This window comes from Delphinus delphis, chromosome 9 (assembly GCF_949987515.2).
Source record: "Delphinus delphis chromosome 9, mDelDel1.2, whole genome shotgun sequence".
NCBI classification, from domain to species: domain Eukaryota; kingdom Metazoa; phylum Chordata; class Mammalia; order Artiodactyla; family Delphinidae; genus Delphinus; species Delphinus delphis.
In genome coordinates, this window is record NC_082691.1 from 61,046,858 (window position 1) to 61,064,403 (window position 17,546).

The following is a 17,546-nucleotide window of genomic DNA, read 5'->3' on the forward strand; positions in this document are numbered from 1 at the left end:
GCTGAAGAAGTTTTAAAAAAAACATCTTGTATAGAAAACTGTTTTTGATGTAGAGCTTAAAGGAGAAGAAAAAGTTTGGGCCAGTACAGCAGGGCTGAGGCAGCAAGAGTATTCCCAGAAGAGGCAGAAGCATGAGCACAGGATGGGAAGCACAGTTGTAGGTAGGGAGGCATTGCTCTACAGTGGAACTGCTTTACTACACTGGTGTGGGTAGAAAAATGTTGGCATTTATAGGTAAACTCAGGGTAGAATACAGAAATCGTCAAGCCCAGCAGGTGATATTAATGAGGACTTTGACAAGGGAAATGGAAAACCATTGCAGGTTTTGAGCAGAGTCACTTGATCCGGGTGGCAGGGGCACTACTAAGGGTAAGCACGTTGTTCTAGGAACAAAAAAGGGCTCTTTATCTGGCCTTCCAGGATCAGGAGGCCTCCTGGAAAATAGCCAAGAGACAAGTGTGAAAAGAGCAGAGAGATTAGCTCAAGCTAAGGTCCAGAGGTGAGCTCCAGCCTGGAAGACTCAAGGAGTGGAAGGTCTGGGCTGGTCATTAAGGGCCTTGTGCAACATGACGGGACCTGAACTTGATCCTGAGGGCAGTGGGGCACCAGCAGAGATTTTTATGGAGGGGAGGGACATGGTAAGTGACATGTCCCTTATACTGATCACTCTGATGGCTGTGTGGAAGAGGATGAGGCAGGAGGCAGGAAGACCAGGTGAGGGAATCCAGAAGTGCTGGTGGCCTGCATTAAGTCAGCATCACAGAGATGGAGAAAAGGAGCCAGATTCTAGAGTAATCACTCAGGAAAAATCAACAGGAGTTTGTGATGGAGTGGCTGTTGAGAACAAGCAACAGGGAGGGGTCTGAGTTGGCCTCCAGGTCCTTGGGCAAGGAGGTAGCTGCCAGCATATGGTAGCCAAAGTGATGCCAGGGGAAAGTTCATTTTCTCTGAAAATATTTCCTGTCTCTCTTTTGGATCTCAGGCTCTCTCTTCTCCTACATAAAGACGGTAGCAGCCGGAGGAAGGTAGTGCCAGTTCTGGCTGTCCTTGGGATTCAGATTTAGTAAAGAAATGCAAGTACCCTGGTGACTGATACCTGTCTGCCCCCAAGTTTGGAGGAAGCTGAGGGCTGGGCTAATGAGCAGGCTGTGTACCTGGAAACCTGAGTACTAATTTGAGGTTTAACAGCCACATTGGAGAAAGTCCCTTTGGGAGACTGCAAGGCTGGCATTGCACTGGAATGATTGGGTTTAGATCATCTTTGAGACAAACAACCTGCTAGATTTGAATCAAACCCCTAGATTTTGATGAGGGTTTCTCACGGAAACCAGGATCACTCAGACAGATGTAGTAATGACATAGGGTGGCAGGGTCAGTAAATAGCAGGAGAACATGCATTTCATTCCATTTGGGCTGGACTGCCATCCCCCTCCCCCAAACTGTACTGAAACCTGATCAGCTCATTTGTTGGAACGACACATGGATATGCCAGAGCTTTTATAATTTATCAAGACAGGAGGACAGACACCTCATCACCCTTGGCCCAGTTAGTACTGTTTCTAATATTCCTGGTTCACTTCCGTTTTTCAGCCTGTATTGGCCGGCGATGGGCTAATTTGCATTAGTCTTCTACTATTTTGCCTGTTTTTAGGATCCAGGCTGTTCCACTGGAAGCTTGTTTTAGAAGAACCGAGTCAACAAAAGCTTTGTGTGGAACTCAGCAAATTGTCACACTCGATAACAATGTTAAGAAAGAACAGGAGCAAACTTCGAAATGATGTTTTAGTTTTTTGTTTTGTACGTGGGGGGACGGGGAGGTGTGTTTGGTGGGTATGTTTGCCATGGGGAAAGTGTTCAGGAGTGACTGTCTCTCTCCATTATATTTTTAGTGAAGTTGCCAATAATCAGGATTTACATAGAATAAAAGACCCAGTGAATATTTGAAAATCTTCTCTTTCCTGTTTCTGTATACTGTAACCACGGTAACAAGACTTCTTAGGCTTGTAGATTTTTAATAAAGCAAATTGCGGATGAATTGTTAATAAATATTGAAGATGGGGTAGAAACAACTGTCACGGTAAATATGGTCTTCAATATGCAAATGAATATGTCCTTAGATGTCCTTTTGTACAAAACCAATTAAGCTGTAGTCTCCTTAGCCATGAAGTTATTCGCTCTTTCCTACCTCACAGGAGAGGACTGAAGGATACCGTACTAATATCAGGTGAGGGAGAGCCCTCTGGTGGAAGATCATCAGGGCAGACAGTGGCACAGGAAAAAAAGCAGAGAAGTCAAAGAAGGAATGTTAAATTTAGTCCAGCGAGTTGAACTGCAAAACATAAACATGACGGGACTTGCCATATCCTCCTGCTGATTTGGAAGATATTTATCAACAAGTCTGTCATGTGGAATTGTCAGGAATGTATCGAGGCTTGTGCCAAGTAGGAACTCAAATTAAAATCATTATTCCAAGGATACACAATGTTCTTCATAGCCCTCACCTAAAAAGCTTGGGATGGACGAGGTCAGGGCGTGGGGGGGTGCATTTTGGTAATAAATTTAAAAATCGAAAGTAGATGAGACGAACACCACCACCCCTACTCAGGGGTTGTTAGAGATAGGGTTCCAGTTGCTTCTTTAAACAGAAGAATGCAATTCATTATTGTGTTGTTTTTCTTGTAACTAGGAAGAAAATTACAAAGCACTTTCACCCCCTAATCCCTGACCGTAATACATGCCTGAGATTATAATGCCACATTTTTACAAAAATGTTCATAGTCTCTTGGCTAGGGTCATGGTATTTCTGTTGGCCCTTTATTCTTATTACTAATTGTTTGTAAATATGAGAGGAGATTTTAAAAATCTTAAAATTTTGCAGTTTAAAATGCCTTACCGGCTAATTGTTTATAGAGAGAGATTTAAAAAATCATATTGTGTGGAAAATACCCCGCTGTACATGTGCATTCATACATACATTCCTAAAAAACAGATATCGTTAGGGTTGGGGCCCCTGGCTTATAGCGCTGTTATTGACCATCATCTGTGAGCCCCTCTCAAGGGGTCAAAAAGCATGTTTCCAGGCAACAAGAAACTCACCTTGAAGCTTATGCCCTACAAAACCTGTGTAAGATGCATCACCAGTGCAGTAGAGTCGGCCGGTGAAAATGTGGACCCAGCACCTTTTAGCTAAAACCACAATTGCCTTCATTTCCAGTCTGTGACACTGGAGAGTCTCTGACTGTCTAGTTGGCAAACCTGGTTTGTCCTTTTCTGACAAATGGCCGTATGGAGAAAATGGCTATAGCAAGAGCTTGTAAATCCTATCTGTCCTTCAAGGACCATCTAAGTAAGGTCTCCTGTCTTCCTTGCAGCCTGAACTCTCGGGGTCTTCCTCTCTGTGAGACTCACATGGGCGCTCAGCCACATGCTGCGTTGTATGGTGGCTTAACTCCTTGCACGGGTGTCCTGTCTCCCTGGTAGATGCATATGCCCTTGAGGGCAAGGCCAGTGTATCCTGGGTCTAGTCATTCATACTCATTCATTCATTCACTCATTCATTCATACAATAAATAGCTTTTGAGACTATCTGGGGCCAAGTTTTACTCTCTGGAGATGTACTGGTGAACAAAACGAACAAGATCTCTTTCCTGCCTGTGGGAGTGGTGAACCTTCAACTCATACCCACAACTGGAAATTTTCCACAAGGAAAGATAAATATAAATGTATACACTGTGATAAAACTTACAGAGGAAAAAAGAATATAGTGCCATAAGAGAGAGCCCTGGGTGGCCTTATTTATGTTGGGGGTCAGAAAACACCACCGAAGTGGAAATGTTTAAGATGAAAACCAAAGACATGGTATTCCCCATGTACTAAAAAGTACTTCTTACTTCGAGAAATGTTTAATCAGCTCTCAGGTCACGTGGTATAATACTACTAACTGCAGCGGGTCCTCCTGGCTGTGTCCTCCAGTGCGACCACACCCTTCCCTTACTTGCCACCAACCAGTGTATGTTCTTTCTGGTGCTCCCTAGTTCTAATAGCCCATGGAGACCCTGCCGTGTCAGCACAAGCTATAGTGGAAGTGAAACAGCTGGACCTCGGTGCTACTTGCAGAGATAGGACAAAGGTTCTTCTCGTGAACATATTTACAAAGCATTTTAGCAGTCTAGAGAACAATTATGCTAACCACAGCACCGTGCCCTTGATGGCTGTAATGCTTCAAGATAAAAAGCACGTGGCCTTTGGAATTCAGCAGATCTGGGTTTGAAGCTAGCCCTGTGACCTTGAAGAGATTTCATAGTCTGTTTTCTCATCTGTAAAATGAGGGCAAACTCACTTGAAACTCACAAGGTTTTGTGAGGATTAACATAACGCACCCAGACACAGAAGAGAAGGCAGTCGCTAAACCTTCATTGCAATCCCCTGTACTTCTTTCTTTCTGGATTTGGTCCGGGAGGGACCTGGGGACACCAGCAGCGTAATTATTCAGAACCTGGAAGCTGGAGTCAGGAACACACAGACAGAAGCCCAGATAAGTGGGTGGGGCCCACGTAGGAGGAGAAAGAGGGGCTTTGCTTTAGGGCTTCTTAAGACTTATGGGAGTTTGATCACAAGAAAGAGTCCGTTCTAGGTCCCCCAGGAAAGGGATGTGAGCAGGGCAGGAGGTAAGTTTCCCTCAAAACCTGAGACCCATAGGTAACTGCATTGGTGAGATGGGCCTTGGGAGTGGTGCAGGGGAGGGCAAACAGGAAAGGCAGAAAAGTATGGGAGGAGAAACTTACCTCAAATAGGACATACGGCTTGTCTTGCAAATGTCTGCAAATGTTATGATTATAATCAGATCCCTCTTAATCCTTTACAGGTAAGTACAGATGCTTCCAGCTTGAGAAAGACAGATCCCAAAGGTCGGAGTGCACTGTTGGCTGATATCCAGCAAGGAACTCGCCTACGAAAAGTCACGCAGATCAATGACCGCAGTGCCCCGCAAATCGAGAGTAAGTGAGCACGTGGGCCAGGGCGGCTGAGAGCCAAGGGCAGGCCATGTGAGGCTCAGCCAGACACGCCTGGCTTGCTCAGGGCAGGAGCCACAAATGCTACCCAGGACACACATCAGGCCATCTCAGACCTGCTCAGTGTACAATTCACATGGGCGAGAGAATCAGAGCTACCCTTCCAGGTCTGCAGAGGGTGTATAGCATGTCTACCATCACTTTTCAAATGCTTAAAAAAAAAACTTCACGGTAAGATAATTTTTTAGTTGTGATAAAATACACATAATATAAAACTCACCATTTTAACCATTTTAAAGTGTCCAATTCAGTGGCATTTATCCATATACATTCAGAATGTTGTTGCTTCCATCACCCCTGTCTAGTTCCAGAACATTTCCACCACCCGAAAAGGAAACCCATACCTATTAGCAATCCCTCCCTAGTCCCTCTGTCTCCCTGAATCCCTGGCAACCACCAAGTCTACTTTCTGTCACTGTGGATTTGCCTCTTCTGCATATTTCATACAAATGGAATCTTACGATACGTGGCCTTTTGTGACTGGCTCCTTTGACTTCCCATAATGTTTTCAAGGCTCATCCATGCTATAGAATGTATCCGTACTTTACTCCTTTTTATTGTTGAAGAAGAGTTGCTTGTATGGATGTACCACTTTGTGTTTATCCACCGTGAGACAACATTTAAAGATCATTTACCCCGTGTCAACATAGTCCTCAAATTGAATGAGAGAAAAATTCAAGTCTCAACATTAACAAATGCACACAGATGTCCACAGAGCCTGGCAAAGTTTTTGTTTTTCACAAGGAAAAATATTTCTGCTGAATTCTCTCACAGGATCATATGACTGTATGTTTCTGTGACTTCTAGAGTATGATGGTGTAAAAGGAGCCCTGTGCCTGGGTCAGATGACTGTGTTGAGTTCTGATTCTGCTACTGGGCAAATCAGGGAAGCTCTCTGAGGCTCAGTTTGCTCATCTGCAAAATGGGGAGATAATAATACCTGCTCTCTTTTTTTGTCAAGATTGTTGAAGGCTGAAATAATATATGCGGAAATATTTTTCAATGTAAGGTATTATTCTGTCTCCATATATTTTGCTATGATACCTGATGGTAATTCTCAAAGATAGTCCTAAGATATAATTGTATCTAATATCTGTAATTATATATGTTAATGCACATGGATAGACAAATTATTTTAAGACATATTTTCAACATTGATTATAATAAAAATTAGTTTCTGGCTAGACCCACTATCTAATTAGTTAAGCCCAATTAACAGATAAATCCATTTGATTGGAACACTCATTTCTTTATCATTCTAGTGAAGAGGTAATGTATAATGTTAATACTTGGAATAATCTGGCCACATTCATCCACGAGTGGGCACTGTGCCCTGATTTCTCTGTGCATATTAGCTTCAGGCTGTGAACATTTTCTGCCAGGAATTCTTGTAAGCTGTCTTCTCATTTTATGTAATCACATACATCTGGAAGGCTGGAATTAGTGACACCTCTCCTCAGGGGCTCATGAGCTTTCTCTTCCATAGAAAAAGAACCGGTGCAGGGAAGAACATGGGGCACGGGGAGTGGGAGCTGGGGAGACAGAGAAGGAAAATGCCAAAGCAGAAATCACTGCAGACCTTCACTTCCTGCTTGCAAGTCCTGGGCCAGGCTCTGTGGACAAGAAGTTAAAATTACTGCCTGAATTAAATCTGTGGGTTTTCTTGGTCTAGTCCTCCCACAAAAGCAGTCAAGTGAAAATGGGGTCAGCTCTATACATACAGTGCCTGGGTTTTCTAATTTGAAAGGTACTACCAGTTCCCCCATTGGCATCTACTAAATGGCAGTATAAGGATGCTTTTTTTTTTTTTTTAAATCCCTTTTCAGAGTGGTCACTACTGATGGTTCTTTGGTAGCTTGGAGAGGGTGGCAGACAGGCCTGGGCATATGAGTCTATAGGGTATCAAGGCAGGGGGTTCTTGAGAAAGGTACTGGGTAGAAGGGTAACACTGGTGGTGAGAACAGGACGGCTGCCATAGGCAGTGTTAGACCACAGTCGGGGTGAGAGTTGGCCACTCAGCTCTGCTCACAGGTCCTCATCTACTCGCCTCTTCTCTCTAAAGGTTCTAAAGGAACCAACAAAGAAGGAGGAGGTCCTGCAAACTCTCGAGGCGGGAGCACGCCCCCAGCCCTGGGAGATCTGTTTGCTGGTGGCTTTCCAGTGTTACGACCAGCAGGCCAGAGGGATGCAGCAGGTAAGGAAGAATTCAGACTGGCTACCCTGTGACCTTTGTCTCCTTACCTTGTAGAACCAACAGGACAATCCTCACCTGCCAGTAAGTGACATGTTGAGAGTAAACAGTTATATGGTAGGAGATCACATATTTGGAAGCCTGAGCACTGGAAGTTTCCAAAACACAGAGTTGTTTTTAAGGGATCTTTGAAATCCTCATCCTGTTTAAATCATCCCACTGTAATCGCTGAAGAATGAGTTGCCATAGTGTAGAGTCTTTAGCAACGGTGAGATCGTGGCCCACACTGCAAAGTGTGGATGTAAATCACAATAGAAGATCTTAGTGACATCACTGTGGACTCGCTGGCAATGCTGAGTTGTGATGGTTCTCCAGCATTGTATCTGTTAGGTGTTGCTGTGTAACAAACCCTAAACCTGAGGGGCTTTGAATAACCATTTATTTAGCTTACAGCTCGGTGGGTTGGCAATTAGGGTGGCCTCAGCTGGGCCCCAGCTAGCATCTACAGGTTGCGTCAGTGGCTTTGCTAATCGTATATTTCTTATGTCTCTGGTGCCCCTGCTGGGACAACTGGCCTGACTGATCCCTCTGGTCTCTCAGGATCTAGCAGACTATTTAGGTTTGTCTTCATGGTGATGGCAGGATGGAGAGGACAGAGTATGTAAAGCCTCTTGAGGCTTAGTCTTTTTTTTTTTAATAAATTTATTTATTTTCTTTATTTATTTTTGGTTGTGTTGGGTCTTCCTTGCTGCGCACAGGCTTACTCTAGTTGTGGCGAGCAGGGGCTACTCTTCATTGTGGTGCGCGGGCTTCTCATTGCGGTGGCTTCTCTTGTTGTGGAGCACGGGCTCTAGGCATGCGGGCTTCAGTAGTTGGGGCATACGGGCTCAGTAGCTGTGGCTTGCGGGCTCTAGAGCACAGGCTCAGTAGTTGTGGCGCATGGGCTTAGTTGCTCCGTGGCATGTGGGATCTTCCCGGACCAGGGCTCGAACCCATGTCCCCTGCATTGGCAGGCAGATTCTTAACCACTGCGCTACCAGGGAAGTCCTGGCTTAGTCTTGGAACTGGCAAAGCATCACTTCCTACCACAGCCTGTCGCCCGAAGCAAGTCGCAGGCCAGCTCAGAGACAAGGGTGAGCAAGAGACTTCAACTCTGATGAAAGGAACTGCAAAATCACATTTCCAAGACTGTGGAATCAGGAATGCGTGGTTAATTGAGACCATTTTTGCAACCAGTCTACCACAGTCATTTGTGTTTTAACAGGTACCAGATGTTTTGAAAGCACTGAATTAAAATTGGGCAAATATATAATTATTATGTGCAAAAAAAAAGTGTTTTTCCTATTACTGTGCTCTTTAGTCAGAAAGATATAACAAAATCCAAGAATTTCATTTGTCCAGGGACTATCAAGCCCCAAACATTCCTGGTCTAGAGTCTTCTACCATGTGACTTCATTAACCTCTTCAATGGCCTCTGTGGCTGTTAGATGTTCCAGGGTGCATTTGCTGCCGTCACTTACTGATAAAGTCCAGTTTGAACCTTCGGAGCCATTTCATTTCCTCATCTTTGCTGAGACTTTGGCAGATAAGAAGGTGCTGAAGTCCTCCTGAATAAAGAGAGCTGGCATTCCTCAGTGCCCGCTTCTTTTTCAAGATTCCTGAGTTGGATCCAAAAAAAAAGTCCTCTGGGGTATAAAACTTCCACTGGTCTCTCTTCACACAAATAAAGATAGGAGAAATAACCGCCAGTGAGCTTTTAACAGGGGCCAGCCAAAGGAAGTCAGCAGTGTTCTAACTTGTCTCCAATAGGACACAAGTGCCAGATGTTTGAGCCACTAGGTGAAAGACAAGAATTGACCTTTTTGGAGGCAACAAAGTCCATAATGAAGTGACTAATTATGCCTGTTCCAGGATGGAAACTCAAGGACAAGCCAATAGGTAGATACACGGGCTGGGTGCCATGTCAGAGTAAGACAGACCATGGCTCTCCTCTCTCAGAACTCTCCTATTGACCCCTTTGTCATTCAGAGAAAAGGACTTCGGCCCTTGCTGCCTGTCTCATCTTCTTTGCTACCACCCTCCTTGCTGTTCTTGCACATACCAGGCATGCTGCTACCACAGGGCCTTTGCACTGACCGCTCCTATGGCCTGAAACACTCTTCCTAAGGTGTCCACGTGGCCCAGTCTCCCTTCCTTCAAGTCTCTGCTCAAGTGGCAGCTGATCAACCTATCAGGGAGGCTTTTACTCATCATCTCATATATTGATAAAATGAGTCCCACCCTCTCATTCTATATTCCCTCTACCTTGATTTATTTTTCTTATATTATCACCACCTGACATATTATTTATTAACTGGTTTCTTTCTTTATTTTCTGTCTTCTCCCTCTAAGTGTAAGCTCCATGAAGGCAGGAGCTGTGTTGTGTTCACTGCCTTACAAATGCCTGGTGCGTAGTGGGTGCTCAGTAAGTATTTGTTGAGTGGAATGTGTGAGTGGGTAGTGTGGTTACTTAGAGCCATCAGGCCCAGAAATCAGTGTCTAGTGCTCACAATACTTTTAGCAGCCCATGAAAATGTTTGAATTTCTTTTAAAATTTAAAAAACGTGAACTTTTAGGGTCAAAGATTATATTTGTCTTTATACCAAAGCAGTCAGGAAACATAATTTTAAAAACATCTTTTAAGGAGGAAGGGGCCCACAGAGGCAAAAGCGCCCAGGGTCTTCGAAAGTCATAATGTGTCCCTGGCTTAGAGCTCCGAGGGAGGGATCGTTAAAATAAGATATGATGAGTAAACATCACTGGCTTGTATAGAATGTGTAATGAGACTTCCATGCAATCCAAGTTCTCTTGGAAACATAGACAGATGGAAAGAGGAAGCCATAGTTCATCTTTTGATAAACCCCAGGCTCTAGAAGCTGATTCCTTTCACATCAGTGAAGCCCCCTTGACGCTCTTGAGCTGGTCTTTCCCCACCCACTTCATGGTCTCCTCTCGTGTTTCTAATTGGATTTCTAGGGCTAGCATTCATGTTCTGAAGGAAAGCCTCCTTCCGTCCTTCCCTTGGTACTTGCTCCCTCTTGGAGCCCTCTCTGCTGCCTGGTTTGCTCTCCTGCACTGATGCTGATTCCCGTGGGTCTCACCTTCAATTCGTGCTGCCCAGCTCTCTGCTTCATCCTGGAACGGGCAGGAACATAAGCTGGGCAAGGTTTTGTGCTATCCTTGTTTCTGCTGCTCACATTATGATAAAAAAAAATGGCTTTTCCCATTTCTCATTAGGTTGGCCACTTAAAAGGTTTTGGAATCTCGGATACGTGGTGTTCCCAGACACTTAAGGGGTTGATTCTGTTCCTCAAATTTGTTATCCCTTTAAAGTTCATCTGGCAGATGGGCACAGAGGGAGGCCTTGCCTTGTTTAGAGAGCAGTCTGGATCCTCCATCTTCTTCTCTGTGTACTATGGAAACAGGTTTGAGACCTTGGATGCAGGAATCCCTGAGGCTGACACCTATATAAAATGTCTCACATTGGAGTTGCAGGTGGTAGATCCTGTCCCTGGAAAGGCCAGGTGGGGACCTTCCACTCCTGGTCATGGTCAGTCAGCCATTCTGGAAATGCCCGCCTTAGACCTCCAGTGGCACTAAGTCCGCCAGGGTGGATGCATAGGTGCAAAGACATTATCTCCTCCACGACCACCTCAAAGAACATTGCAACAGAGAATAATGACACCACCACCCTGCCTCAAGAACAGCATTCCACAGTTGAGACTTGTCCCGAGTCGTGTTGTCCAGGTGGCTGTCACACCATAGCCAGAGGAGAGTCATCTGTTTGGAAAGCCAGATACCGCGGTCCTGCGCACTTAGTTTCAGCCCCAGGATCGCCTCTTCCATATCTTGCCTTGATTGGCCTGACTTGCGGCATCAAGTACTTTTAGGCATGATTTAGCACCTGATTGGGTAAACACACTGGAGACTCATGGGCTGAAAAGCTCAGAACCATCAACATTTGCTGGCGTTATAATCTGACATGAAAGCTGTGTTTCCTATTCTGCGGCACCAGGAAGTTGGAGGTGTGAGAAGCAAACATTTTTTTCAAGTGTTTTCCACATGTTTTCATGGAGATTATAAACTATAGGGGTGCTGGAATAGGAAACATGTATTCTCCAAAATTCCTTTTAGGAAGAGCAGTGTATTTATTCAGAAGAAATGTCTTAATACGCCTCCTGAGTGGAGGGTGATACTCCAAGGACATATTTAAGCGACTGCAGAACTTCTGTGCAGTAAACAGGGAGAGGAACTTTTTTCTCCTCAGAGCGACAGAGGGGAAAAAAGGGTAAGAAGTGGCAGTTGGGTGAAAAGGTGTGCAAAGAGTGAGGAGGCCCCAACAGGGGAGCACCCTCCACGCCAGTCGCCCATAATGTCCACCAAACACAAATGCTTACTGTGAGCAAGTCGTTGTTGCTGTTGAGTTCAAGAGGCATTGGATTTCAGGTTGGAGTCGATGTGGTAAAGGATCTATGGGGTGAGGAAGCCAGGTGACCAGGAGACAGAGAGCCCCTTAGAAATGGGCACAAGTCTTTGGGAAAGGGAGCTTTGAACTTCCAGAGTGCATGGAACTGGAAGGTTCAAGGTCATTGGACCTGGATCCCCAAGGCAGGGTGTCTTCCCACTGACTTCCAAATCACCTCGTCCATTCAGGGAACCTTGAATCTTCTGCTCTCGATGCAGAAACAAAGTCCTTGTTCACAAAGCGCTGGGAGTGGGGAAAACCTCCCTCGTCAGGAGCTTTTGGGTGGTACACCCGCAGATGTGGGCTGACTGGCCTAGTGGGTAACGGGACGAGTGTGCCGGCGGCCTTGAGATGAGGAAGGGTGAAGGAGGTCGGGGCAGTCCTGTGTCCTGGGCTGGGGGCACGGAGCCCTGGGCAGATGACAGTGGAGGTAGAATGGAACAGGAAGGCTGGCGCCACACAGCAGACAACCTGGTGGCTTGAGCTGGGCTTCTCTGGCAGGAGGGGGACAGCGCGTTGATTCTGGCAAGGACCTGGGGCTGGTCCAGCTGGCCCTCTTGTGTGATAGCTGCTGCACCTGAGGCCTCCACTGGACCCTCGGGAAGAGAGCATCCACCAGGCGGTTCACTGACGTGCTGGACAGCGTCCGTCGCTGCCGCCCACACCCTTGCGTTTCTCCCAATTCTACCCACTGAGCTAACTCAGAACTCCTTTCACTTTCAGGCGGCAAGACAGGGCAGGGCCCTGGCTCCCGAGCGCCTTCTCCCCGGCTTCCCACCAAAACTATCAGCGGCCCGTTCAACCCCCCTGCATCTCCCAGGCTAGGCGACGCCTCCGAGGCGCATGGCGTGGCCGGGACGGTCCTTCCTCGCCCCAGCATGCCCGCCCCACCTCCCCCGCCCTTACCCCCGGCCCTGCCCCCGCCCTTACCCCCGGCCCTGCCCCCGTCCTCCCCCGCCAAAGCCCCGCTGGTGTCCCCACCTGGCCCACCGACCAAGGGGAGCGCCCCGGTGCTCGCACCCCCTCCGCCCTGTGCACCGCCGCCTCCACCCCCGCCGCCCCCACCCTTGGCTCCCAGTGACAAGGCGGTGAGGCCTCAGCTATCCCGCTTGCACCTACCGCCCGTCCCGCCCCCGCTGCCTCTCCTCCCACCTTGCGGGTACCCTGGGCTCAGTGCGGACGCTGCCAGCCCTGCCCAAGATGTGCCGGAGCCTCCAGCCCCTCCGCTCCCGCCGCCCCCACCGCCCCCGCTCCCCACTTATGCCCCACGCACCCCCAGAGCCTCTCTGCCTGCGCCCCCTTTGCCGGGCGCTAACGACAGTGGTGAAGTCCCACCCCCACGGCCCCCCAAGTCCCCATGCTTCCAGGCCCAGCTCCCCGAGCCCAGCGCGCAGGCCTTGCCGGCGCCACCTGCCCTTCCGGGGTCTCAGACGTTCCCGCAGAAGAAGAGGCCCGGCCGAAGCCCCGGTAAGCACCCCTGTTCTCGTCCGGGGGGGCCGTACCACAGGATCATCTGGCTGTTGGGAGGTGCTAGGGACACAGCCAGAGGCCTGCTACTGTGGGCCACTTGGGAGCACCTCAGGATGTCTTACTCTTGGGATTTTGTTTTAGAACACACCTGTTCAGTGCCCCTGTGGAGCACAATGAAAACGTGTTGTGTGGACTTTATGCTGGAGGTATTCAGGTTAGAGACAAACCAAGGGTGAGGGAGGTCGCAAGACTTGTCCGAGATCGTGCAGACGACACGCCGGGGCTTCTGGCCTTCATTACCTCGCCATTACTAGCTGTGTGACCCAGGGCAATCACTTAGCCTCTCTGTGCTTCCTTCTCACCTGTGAAATGGGGATAGAAATGGTTCCCCCTCATGCGGTTGTTGGAACAGTGAGATCCAGAGAAGGGTTATTTATTTTTACTATCACCATTCAGACTTCAAATCTACTCCCAGGGGTCGAGGTGTCTGTGGGTGCAGTTGTTTCCAGAACCCGCTCTCCTGTTTAATTTTTGCCTAAGTTATTATAGTCTGGCACCTGGCCAGAATCTTCACTGGCCCTCAGCAGATTAGCTTAGCATTTTGCCATATTTTGGGCAGGTTCTCCAGCTGACTCAGGAAAATGGAGGGTCCATGTTTTCAGCCAAACATTAAAAATAATCCCTTCACGTATTCAGCAGAGATCATTCTGGATTGAATATACAGGCCCTATGACTGTGATTTCCATGAAGTGATGAGGCTTCAATCACTTTTGGTGTCCTTCTAAATGGAAAGCACGCTACACATCCACACACACCCGTGTACACACACACACACACACACTCATAAACATATGCACACACTCATGAACACCCACATCCACACACACAGCCCAACACACATCCACAGTTATACATACACACACGTACTCTTTGGTTTTTCAGAAAACCTTTTGATGCAGAAAGTTTCTTAAATGTATGCCCTTGAATTAAAAATAATACAAGCTCATTGTAGAGAAAATAGAAAAAAATTGAAATCACACATAATAACATCACTCAGAAATAAAAACTGTCATATGTTTCCTTTCTCTTTTTTCTGAATATATCTACATATTTACAGGGTTAATATTAATACTATTTTGTATATACTATTTTCTATTCTGTTTTTATTTAGTATTATATTAAAAGCAATTTTGAATACACAACTATATATAAAATAGATAATCAACAAGGATCTACTGTATAGCACAGGGAACTCTACTCAATTCTGTAATAACCTATATGGGAAATCTGAAAAAGAAGGGATATATGTAAATGTATAACTGAATCACTGTGCTGTACACCTGAAACTAACACAACATTGTAGATCAACTATACTCTAATATAAAATAAAAATTAAATTAAAAAAAGCAATTTTGAAATAATTAGATATTTGTCAAATTGTTAAATGTATCTATAAGCATATTAATATGATCATTGATATATGCCATATTTCCAGCATTAGATATTTAAGTTGATTCCATTTTTTGTTATTATGAATAATATTGCAGGAAATACATTTATAGCAATTGTAGTCTACATTTTGGATTATTTTTTTTAAAGACAGGTTCCTGCAAGGGAATTCCTGATACAAAAAGCAAGAATATTTTTAAGGCTTTTGGTCACAAGAGATAAGGTTTTAATCATTCTCTTTTCAGCTGACTAATCACCATAAGGTCCAGCATTAGTACTCATGAGCCCTTTCTGACGCTTGTGATTCTTAAATGTTCAAGATGTGGTGAAAAAAACCAATGCTTTAGATTCAGAGAGATCTGAATTCAAATCCTGCCTTCCCACCCACTCCTGTGTAACCTTAGGCCAGTCTTTTTTAATGCCCTTAAACCTTGCTTTTTTCTAATTTGACAAATGGAAATAATAACAGTAAAACACCCTTCACATAGGACTGTTATGAAAACTAAGTGAGGAAGTGTGCCTGAAGTGCTTTGCAAGGAGCCGGAGCTCAGCAGCGTGATTTCCTTTCCTTCCCTCTAACCAAGTGCAGGGGCAGCTTTTCACCCAGAAGAGGGGTCAGCAGCCCCTTAGCCTCTTTAGTCTGCTTGTGAAGCAAGTAAATCCTAGTGGATTCTGGTACAGAGGAAGGGAAGACCAGGAAGGGAAAGGAAGGGGACTGGGAAAGGAGAAAGGCAGAGAGTGGAGCTGAGAGGGGAGGTGCTCTGATGGCCTTTGGGGAGGAGAGCAGCTGCGGCGGCCGGGTGCCTTTGCAGGCTCCAGACCTGCACAGCCGAGGCCAGGAGTGGATGCTCGTCTGGCCCCTTTCATGGCGTCTTTGGACGTGAAACTTGGTTTTCCGTGAACATGATGTTAATTTCTGCTTCAGGCCAACTGCAAGGAAGAGTAAGAGGTTGCAATTGTGAACATCTTGGCACAGATGATAAAGGAGCAGTTGTCATCACTCCGAGAGCGAAGTGAAGAGTCAAGGACCTGGGTTGATGTGCCAAGGCAGCAGGTTATTAATTGCCAAGTGGGTCATACAAAAAAGTCTTGGCAAAGGAGAGTGAGCCTCCCACAGAGGTCATCAGGGAAGAATTGATGAAGTAGATGAGATCTGAGTTGGGCCCTGGTGGGCAGGTAGGGTTTAGATTGACTGGAAGGAGAAACGAGGGTCTGCAGGGCAGGGGAACAGCGTGAGCGGACCCAGGGGCAGGAGCAAGCCCCCGACAGCTTGTTCATCTAGCCCCGCTCTGAGCCTCACCTGCACACAGTCCTTCCCTTGCATAGGACTCTGCAGTGGGTCCACTTCTTTGGGCTGTACCATCTGATGATGAGGGTTGATATTATCACAGCAGCTAATATTTATTGAATGCTTACTACATGCCACTTGAATTTTTTTCTTTTTTTATTGGAGTATAGTTGCTTTATAATAATGTGTTAGTTTATACTGTACAGTAAAGTGAATCAGCTGTACGTGTACATATATCCCCTCTTTTTTGGATTTCCTTCCCATTTAGTTCACCACAGAGCATCGAGTAGCGTTCCCTGTGCTATACGGTAGGTTCTCGTTAGTTATCTATTTTTACATGCGACTTGAATTAAATCAACTCACTTAACCCTCTCAACAAACCCAGGAGGTATGTATATTATTATTCCCATTTTATAGATGAGGAAACTGAGGCACAAAGAGGTTGTGTTATTATCCCAGCAGGAGAACTGGGGTTCAGTCCCAAGCAGCTTGCCTCCAGAGGCTGCCTTTTTATCACCGTATCATATTATATCCAAAGATCTCAATAGCTCACCTCTCACAGAAGGTTATAGCATCCACCATGCCCTATCTGAAGGCCTGTATCTGAATACACTGTCCTCTTCTCTGTCAGCGACCAGTGGGGGAAAGCTGAACCCGCCCCCAGCACCTCCCGCGAGGTCACCCACCACGGAGCTTTCAAGCAGGAGCCAGCAGGCCCCAGCCTGGACCCTGACCCAGCAGCCTGGAGGTCAGCTGCGGAACGGAAGCCTGCACATCATTGGTGAGCAGGGCTGTCAGTGAGGAAATGGTTTCCCCTGGCTCAGGGGGTCTCCCAGCCCACAGTGCCGTCATTTCAGGGTGCGTGCTTCACAAGAACAGGGGGCTCACTCTAGCACAGAACAACCTACAGGTTGTGTTAAATAAGGTTTCTCTTGAGGCTTTCTGGGAGGTTCCAGAACCCACTCTCCAACCTTCTTGAGATGGGAAAGTCATCTGGGGTCAGGTGTGACCAAAAGTCTTTGGATCCCTTTGTGGGCTGAGCTACTGTCACACACAAAGCCTAGATCACAAAGCAGGGACTCAACTCATGAAAGGGCCACAAGACCCCTCTCCTCTTGCCATCAGGAGCTCAGGGCAGAACCCATTTGCTTTAGGATGCCCAGGTCCCCAAATGCACACAGGCTGTGCTCCTTCCCACCAGCCAGGCTGAGGACTCCCGTTCTGTCCACCTCTCCCCGCCAGAGTCCTCCCCAGGGACACAAGAGGGGCTTCAGGCCACAGGGACTTTGCTGGTCCCTTGTTGCTGCCAGTTTCCCCACCTCTGACTCTGGACCCTGGATAGGCCTGTGGCACTTCTGCTCCCTTTAGAAGCTTCCTTAAGATGCTGGTTGAAGTAAGTTGAGGTGGATGATGGGGAGAGTCTATGATTTCACTTTTCCTGATGCCCCCTTGCCCCAGCTAAATAGTAAAAATTAAGAGGTGAATGGATGTCTTAGTGGGGAATAGCTCTGCGATTAAAATCTTGCACTGGGCAGGCCAACCTGTATGCTCCTGGCAATGACCAAAACTTGG

At 46.7% G+C, this 17,546-nt stretch overlaps 1 protein-coding gene across 1 annotated transcript in view; it reads left to right on the forward strand.

Annotated features, from left to right (window-relative positions):
- WIPF3 (WAS/WASL interacting protein family member 3) overlaps positions 1–17,546 on the forward strand; it is a 90,799-nt gene that overhangs the window by 52,932 nt on the left and 20,321 nt on the right. Inside the window, exons 3-6 of the mRNA XM_060020660.1 lie at positions 4,865–4,997; positions 7,135–7,266; positions 12,491–13,234; positions 16,606–16,755. Of these exons, the coding sequence (XP_059876643.1) occupies positions 4,865–4,997; positions 7,135–7,266; positions 12,491–13,234; positions 16,606–16,755 (1,159 nt within the window). The remainder of the gene's footprint in view (positions 1–4,864; positions 4,998–7,134; positions 7,267–12,490; positions 13,235–16,605; positions 16,756–17,546) is intronic.